The sequence below is a fragment of the Monopterus albus genome, unplaced genomic scaffold (genome assembly GCF_001952655.1).
Source record: "Monopterus albus unplaced genomic scaffold, M_albus_1.0 scaffold414.1, whole genome shotgun sequence".
NCBI lineage: Eukaryota > Metazoa > Chordata > Actinopteri > Synbranchiformes > Synbranchidae > Monopterus > Monopterus albus.
In genome coordinates this window covers 92,485-103,708 of record NW_018128294.1, presented here as the reverse complement: position 1 = coordinate 103,708, position 11,224 = coordinate 92,485, and the positions used below count along the sequence as shown (strand labels likewise).

The following is an 11,224-nucleotide window of genomic DNA, read 5'->3' as shown; positions in this document are numbered from 1 at the left end:
CCCCCACACCCCCCGGGGCTGCGGTCTGCTTGCCCTGCCAGTACCCATCAGCTGCCTCAGGAGTCCCACGAGCCAACCAAGCTCGAAAGGACTTTCTTCCCGGCCCCGGCCCCGAGGGGCCGCATCGGCAACGAAGGGGGAGAACATGGTCCATTCGGAGGGGGGGGGGCTTCCTCCCAATCACGCCCCTCCAGGTATCACTGTCATCACCCACATGAGCGCTGAAGTCCCCCAGTAGAACAACGGAGTCTCCAGTCAGAGCACTTTCCAGCACCCCTCCCAGGGACTCCAAGAAGGCCGAGTACACTACACTGCCGTTCGGCCCATAGGCACAAACGACAGTGAGAGACCTATGCCCGGCCCGAAGGCGCAGGGAAACAACCCTCTCGTTCACCAGGGTAAACTCCAACACATGGCGGCTAAAATGGGGGGCTATAAGCAAGCCCACACCAGCCCACTGCCTCTCACCGCGGACAACTCTAGAGTAGTAGAGAGTCCAGCCTCTCTCGAGGACTAAGGTTCCACAGCCCAAGCTGTGCATGGAGGTGAGCCCGACTATCTCTAGCCGGTACCTCTCAGCCCCAACCCCGGGCCTGGCTCCAGGGTGGGGCCCCGGTTGCGCCATACCGGGCAATGTCATGGTCCTTCCTTGTTCTTAGTTTTTTCATAAGGGGTTTTTGAACCGTCTGACCCGTCACCTAGGACCTGTTTGCCTTGGGAGACCCTACCAGGGGCATATAGCCCCCGGCTCCTGGGATCACTCGTGTACTCAAACCCCTCCATCACAATAAGGTGGCGGTTCAAGGAGGGGTGATGATGATTATTCCTTTCATAGAGAAATACAAAGTATATTTTTTTAATAATGACATGGGAGAAACATGCATAACCAGTTTTACAGTAGATATGTATACATATTTTATACATGTGTTTTATATATATGTGTGTTTAGGGTAGTGTAACCCCCCCATCCCCATAGCAGCTACAGCTATGTTTACAGTAGTTTACAGTCACATTACTTTAGGGCCCACCAGTAGAATGCTGCCCATCAACAGTGAATTTCTCTCCAAACTGTGACGCTGTGACCAGTCTGGGGTTCACAAAGGGTCAGATGGAGTGCAGAGCAGAGTGGAGTGAGCAGGGAGAGGGAGGGCTGGAGCGGAGGCGGTAGCTAGATTTTCAAATGTTACACATTTCACCTTTATGGGCAACACACACTGATGGCATTGTGCTGCACCACATGACATCCATGCCACGTCCCAGGAGTGGTGCAAATTCAGTCCAGAGCCACCAAAATGGGGGAATATTTCAGTACCTCAGCTTCGATCATTTCTGACAATAACATCATAGGTAATGATATTTTAATAGTTGTAGTAGTGGTAAATGTAATAGTAGTGATAAAATGCCTTTTCCTTTTCTATAATTTGGTGCTTTCTACTTCCACTGCACACTGGTTGTCTGTCCATCTGTCTGTCTCTTGTTTAGTGCGTTTAAAAGACCTCAGTAGCTCTGTCAGGCCTGTCACTCAGCTCCACTTCTGATTCTGATTAGGCCTGTCCACAGAGGACTACCAGCTCTGTGCATGAGCATGCATGCTGGCACGTTTGCTGCATCTACATGAATGTGTGTAAGGGAGATTCTCCAGAGATGCCAACCAATATCCAGGAGGCCAGCTCGTCTCGTTCTCTTCATACCGTGTCGCCTGCAGCCGCAGGGGAAGGAGGAAACAGGGAGAAGAATGGACAAAATGAAGAGGAGGACATGTAGAGGAAGAGGAGTGTATAAGAGTCTGACTAGACAAGTACAAAAAAAGGCATTATGCCTACAAACTGCCCTCCTTTTCTTTGTCACACCCCTCCCACCTTCCATGTTTGGTGTCATCATAGCTGAATTAATTTCCTAGACACTTAAACTAAGCCTAACCCATAAACACACTTTTAACCCAAACCTTAAACCAAGTTGTCACACTGAAAATCAATGAATTAATCAATCACTATCTGGTCCCATAATGAGGGTGTGTAAACAGATTTTGGTCACCCCAGCCTGAGCAACACACACACACACACACACACACACACACACACAAATCATCTCCTGGTATGACCAGAATAACCAAATAATAGCTTACAGAGCAGCAAGTCAGGCAGTCAGACCCTGGCCTCTGTATTTTTCTCCTAAAACAGCCCAGAAACTCTCCTGTGGTCTGGCCCGCTCCCTCTCTCTTCTCTCCACCCTCATTCTCACTCTTCTACCCCGTTCCTCCATCTCCAGCCCCCTATTGAGCCCTTTATTGTCATCACCCACTCCCTCCCTTCCTTCATCCTTCTCTTTTCTGTGTTCCCACAACTTCATTAACTTCTGTCTCCCACTCCCTCCCCTCCTTCATCCTTCTCTTTTCTGTGCTCCCACAACTTCATTAACTTCTACCTCTCCGCTTCTGTCTTCATCTTTAACATTTGTCCGCTCCCTCTGCCTTTCTCCTCCCCCTCCCTCTAAATCTGTTTCTGCCAGAAACATAATGAGAACAATGTGTCACAATGCAGCTCCAACAGAGAGCATGTGGGTTTGTGTGTACATGTGGTCGGGCAGATGTGCACGTTCACAATAGCATGTATGAACATTTCAGCAGTCTTATGAAACGGCTACTCGCAGTTTGAAACGCACTTCTTATGACCTTCGCTAGGCGGAAGATGGGGCTAATTTTACGGACAGGATTTTGACAACTGAAGGTAGCGAGGCTCGGATAACAAAAGAAGAACTGTAGGCAGCCGGGCGGTATCGCTGGGAGACACTGCGTCCTGTCCGATTTCATTTGATGTGGAAAACCCGTTAATGCATCTGTAACATTTACACCTGTGGTTTTCTAAGAGCGACATGTCAAAATGTCTGGGCCTGTTGCACTTTGTGAGGGACAGCTGTCCCAGTGCACCACATTCAGACAGGAAATGGACATCGTCTGACAACTTTTTATACATTACTGGCATCAGAACAATACTTTGTTGATACCTTACTTTGGGAATATAAACATGTGGTAAAGGCCTGGTGAACCCCAACAGGTGCTTTCAGTGATTTTGGCTGAACCTTAAACCTCTACAGATTAAAGGTGAAAATGAGGACTGATGGCTCAGTGAACATACAGGAATGATCAAATTATTTGTTTTGCTCAAATAGCCGCACTAGCTACAGTTTTTTCAATGATCTCAATCTGCCAAATGGCAGGTGCATCAGTGACAACTAACAAACTTTACCCAAATAAATTACAGGATAAATTCAGAAACACTTCCTGACATACCTCACAGTCTACTGCAGCATGTACAGCACAATGCGGAAGTATGACACATAGCATTAACTCAATTTAAACACTGCTTCCTAATGCACAGCATTGTGAGTAAACAGCAGCTTCCATTAACAATAAGCAGTGTGTAATGTCAGAAGAACATTTTGTGTTCAAAATTGCACTGCTTCTGTTTTGTCATTATTTCGCAGATGGAACACACCTCTATAGAGTATTTGTAAAGTGTGTCAGTAGACTCGACCTTCCTACTGTAACACACCCACATCTGTCTCTAGACACATCAGACACTACAACAGGACACCGTGGTTTGGGTGACAGCATGCAGAGAGGATGCTTAAAGGATAAGGTTGGCCATTTTCTATATTATAAAAGTATTATCAAGAATCCCCACACAGAGACGTAAACACAACAGTGAATTGCCTCTAATCTGTTAATGTCTGTCAGTCTGCAGCCTGGGTTATCTTACCCATCTCTGCCACAGACCTCGCTCTTCAAAAACAATTAAAAACACAGGGAAACAACCACTGCGCTGGGTGATACGTTTCCTCTTTATGAAAACAGAACGCTCAAATATTTAAAAAAAATAGTTCCTCCAAAAACTTCAAATGAACACAATTTTTTTTCCAGAATCTGAAGAATCAAGAGTCGGTTGTGCATGTGTGAGATCTCTGTGCACGTTCTCTGCTTTGTTTACAGTCCACTAGCTTCTTGTATTTTTATCTTGTACATACGCAGCTGAATCTTGCTACTTCACACGCTGTAAAAAGTTATGGTCCTTTGGAGCTTTTGGGGCAACATTTTTAAATCTTTTCATAATGAAGACACATATTGCGCACAGGCAGCAACCTCCAAGGCTGAGAAGTGAAACCAGTTCCAATGTGTTAAAGTCTTCAGTTCCTTCAATGACCTCTTGGGGCCGGCTCCAAAAGGGAGTCAGGTCCAACAGACTCCTGTGTTAAAATGCCCAACTTTACAGCAGAAATAAATGCGTTTACAGCCTGGTACAAAAATGGTTTTGGTCTCTCTAACTCATACAGGGGGTGAAATTATTATTATTATTTTATAACTTGCCTGTTTAAATTATATTGAGACTAAAAGTTACACATAATTAAGCACGTGGACTCTAAGTGACAGGCGGGAGGGTCCCGCCATAGGTGGCTGGTCGCTAGCTGTCTAGGAAGCTCCACTCACGCTCCACCTCTGTCCTTTTTGGATTAGCTGTAGCAGGTGGGGTGGAGCGCTACCGATATGGAAGTGGCCAGAATTGAGCTGCTTCAAAACCACTCTTCAGTCAATCATCATGGTCTCCCAGTGCAGCAGTGTGTTTCACTGGTGTGTTTTTAAAGAACACTGGAGGTCTCTGGCAGAGAAGACTAAGATAATGCAGGTTGGAGACAGGCTTACTGTGAGTAGAGGCAATTCCCTGTGGGGGTTGCTGAAAACACTACATATACACTATAAATATAGAAAATGATCACCATTATCCTTTAACTGCTTTACAGTGGTAGTGTCTGTTCATCTGTTTAAAACCTGTGGCTTCATGAGGTTGTTGCAGTCAGTGCTGCATGTCAGTGAACAGGAATGCTCTATGGTTATGTTGGATTTACAGGATTTTTACATTAGTGCAATGAAGGATTTGATTTGTTGGGTACTTAATACACCGAATTAGACAAGAACAAACCTTCTATTAGGGGTTTATTTTTCAATGTATCCATGAAAATACTGTACTGTATGAAGAATGCCCTGGTGACCTCGTCCCAGTGACTGATGAGGCGGGGTACACCCATACGTAGAGACAGACAACCACACACACCCACACTCACTCCTAGGGACGATTTAGAGTCACCAGTCAACCTAAGATGCATGTTTATGGCCTGTGGGAGGAAGCCGGAGTACCTGGAGAGAACCCACACAGGCACAGGGAGAACATGCAGACTCTGCACAGAAAGGCCCCGGGTCAATTAGTGGTACTTCAGTGAGAGAGGACAGAGTCTGGGGTGAGCAGAAAACAAAGTATGGTAATGAATAGGTATGAAAGGTTGGATTTTCATGGACTGGTCCTGATGAGGCTCCACGGCCACAGTACTATTTGCAAAGTGGTGCTCGCTGATGACGGAATGAGACCATGTAAACAAGGCTGGTGATCAGGACACGGGCGTTTTTTGATAGGAGACTAGAGGATTCGCTGTCACAGAAGAAAGTAATTGAGACACTGCCACTGTGGAGTGGCACCAGTCATGGACCTTTGCCCCGAATATGTACATGAAAGCAGAGGTCAGGAATGTGGAGCACCTAAGCTAATTGTGAGAATATTGGGTACACAGCACAGCGGTCTGGAAACGTAAGCCTTGCCCTGACCGACTGCTGTTCTGTCACAGAGAGCTGAGAGCCAAGCAAAGACAGAGGGGACTGCGATGAAGAGCCACTCCACAAACAACACAGTTCACCGCCTGCCAAACTAACAAACAGTGACAAGCAGCTGACACATTCTTCCCAACAGAGGCCCATATCTGGACTGTGGCAGGAGGCAGCACATCCTCCTTCTGTTCCTGAGGGCTGCTGGAAATGTTTTTTTATATCCATGTCAGATGCAACAGGCCAAATTCCAGTGGTTTTGAAATGATACTTACTTCCCTGTTTTACAAAGCACTTCTTCTGTCCTATGCTGCCTTTGTACATGTCACTTTTCTACCTGGAGATTTCCAGCAACAAGCTGAAAAAACAGTAATCAACTGTAACAACACCATATTTTAGATCATGTTTGATTAGGGTTGAAGCAGACATTTGTACCTCTGGTTTTTATTTAATCAGCACAGCGGATGGCACCAACAGTCAGTCACATTTTATCTCATTATTATTTTGGAAGCATGTCACATGTTGATTAGTTCCTACAATTCGTGCTTGTCAGTATTCATCCAGTGTTCATTCCAAGCCATTAAACACTCCATTTAGCTGTTCTGGCCCAAAGTTTCCAAACCTCAAGGGCTCTCTCCCCCACTTACTCTTTTTCCACTTTTCAAAAGACTGAACAGCTCAAAATTAGAACAGTTTAGTGTCTGAACATATTCACTCAGAACTCTGCTCAGGCCCATAATGAGCCTGTGACACATTACTCTACCTATAGCACGCTGCCTCCATCTTCAACATGTCTAGATGACTTAGCATGTAGCATGGGTCTTCTGTCTTAAGTTTAGTCAGCTCTAGTCTTTTTGATGTGTGTATGCCCGTCTGCATGTGGAAAACTTCAGCAGAGCTGCAAATCCAATGCCGGTATGAAGTGACACTGGTGAACATTCACATCACCTGCTGCAGTGGCCAGATTCCACTCTTTTCCCTTTAAGTGACTCTGATCTTTTCATAGACATGTTAACAAGCCAAATCAAATGTTTTCAGATCTGATCTAGGCCAATTTCATATGTGGTTCTAGATCTGCTTCGTACCTGATCTTTGACCATATGACCACTGTTGGGGTGACTGTGGTTCAGTGGGTAGAGCAGTCGTCTCCCAACCAGAGGGTTGGCGTTTCAACTGCACATGGCTCACATTTCACTTTAATCTGTGCATGTGTTCACACACGAAGCCAAACACGTCACTTGCAAACATGAAAGTGAACCATCGACACAAAAAGATCCGATCTGTCCAAAACAATGTGGACTAAGCATTAGGGCCTGTAGTATGAATGAAGCCTGGGAGCTCACATGCAGTTTATTGAGCTGCCTTAATCAATTTGTGGCCACTAGGGTGCAGAAACAAAGTGCTAGCTGATCATTCCCTCTGATTCTGGATTCAGCTCTATAAAACAGCAAAAATTACTGACCAATGCAGTGTTAAACAGGACTGCGTTAAATGTTTTTTAATTCAGTCTATACATGTTTTCAGTTGTATTAGACACTTTCTTTTATATATGGGACCTGGCACTTCCCATGTATAATACGGTTTGTTTCTGTTCAGTGTGTTACACTGCTCTTCTTCTGTTGCACTTCTCCTTTAAAATTTCACAACATATAATTAGTTATATTCTTCTTTGTGTAAGTACAATATGCAAACGTCTCAACATGATTACATGATTTCCTCTGTCTCTCCTTGACTGTGGACACACAGAGACCAATCTCATCTCATCAGTGACCTCTTATCTTTAGCAGCGCACAGTCATTTAAAGACAATGACTACAACATATCTAAATCTGACTGCAACCACAGTTGTGGTACATTATCTGTTATTTTGCACTGATCACAGGCCTTGTTGGCTATTGACAGTGTCTAAGCGCCACTCCTCCTCCTGCTGGTCATAGACCAACTGGGAGCCTGTTTGTTTATGTCTGCAGTTGTTTCATAACGTGTTATAGGAACAGTTATTTGTGCAGAGAGGGTTACAACCCACTGAACATGTGCCGCCAGGTTCACCGGGCTTTAGTGAAGACAGCCTGCGTCCTCTGGTTACACCAGGTCACTTAGCAGACAACTAAAGCTTTACTTTACCACCTACTGATTCTGGGTAGAAAGAAACGTCAGGTATTTGGAGAAATGGCTTTAAAGAACTTCATGATTTACTTTCGGTAGGAGCAGGTTCACTCTTATAATGTGTGGTGGACTAATCAAGGGCCAGACCTAACTAACTGTTACTGCACCCGGGTCACCGAAGTCTAATCTTGGCCTCTGCAAATCCCCGTTCTCGCGTGGGCCAACTTACCCTCCAGCGTCACTTCTTTGCCCGCCTTCTTAAGCGCCTGCACCGCCAGGTCGTGTGTTGCCTCACGGAGGTCGTTCCCGTTCACCGACAGAATCGCATCGCCCACTCGGAGAGCCCGACTCTGGTCTGCAGCAAGCCCCGGGAAAATCTTGGAGATGAGGATGGGCATCCGGTTCTCTCGCCCACCCTTGATACTGATCCCCAACCCTCCAGACTCCTGCTTAACAACTCTGACCTTCCGCACGGCTTCCGAGGAACCGTCCAAACTCGCCGGGAAGTTGGACCCGGGGCTACCATAGCTCGAGCTGGAACTTCCGAATTCCGAGTTGCCGTTATTCGGGTACTTTCCAGGGCTGTTTAAGCTGCGCCCTCGTCCCCCATGGTTCTGGCTCTGGAGTTGGTCTTTACTTGAGGACGGACCGTGGACTCCCGGACTCGGGTAGTTTCCGTTCGACATGCCATTTCGCAGGCCCGCCGAAGAGTTGCTGTAGTCCCAGTGACTGCCCCCCTGTCCGGTGACGTCCGCTTCGGCCGTCAAAGTCAGCGTTTCACGGGTGAGCTCGGCGGCCACTCGGATCCAGCGGTCGCGGAGCAGGAGGTCCAGCTGACCGTTTTTGTCCGCTCTGGTCCACACTGCCATCTCTGGACGGTTAGCCTGCTCCGAGGCTGCCGCCTTCACACTAAACTCATCACCAACTTTTTCCTCTTTTTCAGAGTGCGCACAAGCCGCGGCTCGGCTCCGCTGGCCCACACCGACACACCCACTCACTGTGAACGCGAGGAGAGCGGCAGAAAAAACAGAGGGAGAGAAAAAGAAAAGTGCCTGAGACGGCTTGTTGTTGAGTTCAGACCGTAGAGCTGGCCGCCTTCCACAGGAAGGTTAGCGAGGACAGAACGGGAGAAGAGCCAGACAAACCTTTCAAAATAAAAGACCAGCGTGGCTAGTAATTATGAAGTCCAATGGAGACGCATTGACTTGTTGTCTGAGTCGGCTGTCCAGTTCGCCAAACGGTTTCCTAGGGGAAAACCGGCGGTTTTGTAAGGGTTATGTGTTTAAATAATTCTGTTCTGTTTAAAGCAGCTGTGGGTGGGAATTGGCTGTTTTATCCAGGTATTCATCTAGCTTTACCTGTCACTGTTACCTGGGCTAATATTAGGCTCAAAAAGGAAATGCGCTAATGTAAACAGTTTGGGCAAAATCAAGTACTGTCTCATAGCATAGGGTACGATTTCACTGGGATTCAGGGAAGGGAATTCGTCTGTCACAGAAGATATATGCCAACTGGGCTAATTGGCCTACATCAGTAGAATAAAATAATAGACAAAAGAAACGAAATTTAAAAGGCCCACTGCAGTAGGCTATCCTAGGCTATATGGGTCAGCTGTTCAAATATCCTATTAGTGTAAACACAGTTGCAAATATAACAAATTCACATGCTGGAATTGTAAGAATCAAAACGTTGGTATAGAATGGATGCACGGATCACAAATAGACTTTAAAGTACACATAATGAGCGCCAAAAAGTTAAAGAACGCAACAAAATAAAAGTGTGCTAGTTTTATTTTGAAAGCCTAATCGCCCACTTCCTTTCACACTCTGTGTGACTCCGTGCAGCTTCACGCTCGGAGCCGGATGACTGACAGCCAGCCAATAGACACGTAGACCTACGGATGATTTATTCATGATGACAGAGCTACGTGCCAGAGGCGGGGCGTCCACAAACCGCTGTGGGGGCATCTCCAATCCAGATACCGGTGCTTACTGATCATGTTTTCATACTGTGGAGGGTTTTAATGCCGTTCCCACCAACAGGAAATCAGTAGAACTACTCTGCCACCGTTTAACAGAAATGAAGGTGTCTACACTAAAAATATTGTTTAATCTTCATTCAGAAGTTGCCAGAACCCGTTTATTGTGTCACTAGACAGTGATTTAACAATCATAGCGAAGCCGACGCTGTTATTCTGAGATGACAACAAATTACACATAAACACTTGAAAGCCAGTGATGAGTGTATCATCTCTGGCCTTTCAATGTCAGACTAATAGTTGTTCACAGTGCAAGAGATCATTGTGTGTGGTATTCCAGTGGCTTCCTGTGATTATGTGTGATCGCTCGAAATTATTTAATAGAGATCATAATTTGCTTGTGATCACAATAAAATGAATCTCTAATTGCTTACAAATGACCCCTCACTAGGTGTCCAAATGGCGTGACACACTCTTAATGCTTATCGGTGAACAGAAGTGTTCTTGTGTCAATTAGTTTTCCTATTCAGGTTCCAGAGTAGAAAATGTAGATGATCACATGGCCACCATGTGTAAAATAGCAGTGGACATATTAAGCTAAACATATCTTCCCTGGACTGAACTAACAGCTGTTACACACTTTGCACATTCAGCACAATTTTGTCACTCACTGGAGTCACAACACTGGCTCTCACCTCGTGCACCTTTGTTCTTTATCACCGGCAGAGCCACATCTGTGTGCATTTTGCCAAGGGGTCAGTTCTCCTCCATTTGTTTCCTACAACTAGAGCTCAGCTGGTGCAACCCGTGTGTTGAGAGTTGATCTCTCCCAAACAGCCCCTGAGGTCAGACAAACAATGCGAAGCATCGGTGTAAATCTAAACAATTCACCAACACCACTGTAGTCTAAAATCCAAAATCATCAAGTTCAGCCAGTACAGTTTAATAACAGCTCTATGAAACTGTACAGTTAGCTAAGCGCTGCTGAACTGACAGCGGTCTGTATTTAGCAGAAAGTTACCCGTTTCCCTGTTACAGAGAAGGGAGACCTAACTTGTGTAAATACATTTGATTAGTAGTGGATAGCCTAACCTTTGGCTCACTACATAATCTCAGGCATGAGAACTGCAATGAAAAAGGCTTTGTGGAGCTTAAGGAAGAAGTTTAACATTTGGTGCTTTTTTTGTTCTTGTGCAAAGAGTTGGATGAGAAGACCAGGGGCCTATTTCAAGAAGGCGGTTCAACAAACTCAGAGTTCAGACCTGAACTCTGAGTTGACTTACTCAGAGTTGGAAAACTCAGAGTTTTCGGTTTCAGAACAGCTGAAAAGAGTTGGTTTAAGCAACTCTGAGTTGTCTGACTCAGAGTTAGGCGCGTGCCACGCGACTATAAAAAGCCCTGAACAATGGAGTGAAGAAATTACGAGTCACCATGGCAACAGGACCAAGCCAAAATAGGTCTGCGTTTTTCCCGACAGAAATGGATGTGCTACTA

The 11,224-nt window shown here is 45.8% G+C and overlaps 1 protein-coding gene across 1 annotated transcript in view; it reads right to left on the bottom strand.

Annotated features, from left to right (window-relative positions):
• The window catches only part of sntb2 (syntrophin, beta 2), a 38,425-nt gene extending 29,199 nt beyond the window's left edge, over positions 1-9,226 (bottom strand). Inside the window, exon 1 of the mRNA XM_020586585.1 lies at positions 7,982-9,226. Coding sequence (XP_020442241.1) covers positions 7,982-8,621 — 640 coding nt within the window. The 5' untranslated portion in view covers positions 8,622-9,226. The remainder of the gene's footprint in view (positions 1-7,981) is intronic.
• Between the last annotated feature and the right edge of the window lie 1,998 nt (positions 9,227-11,224).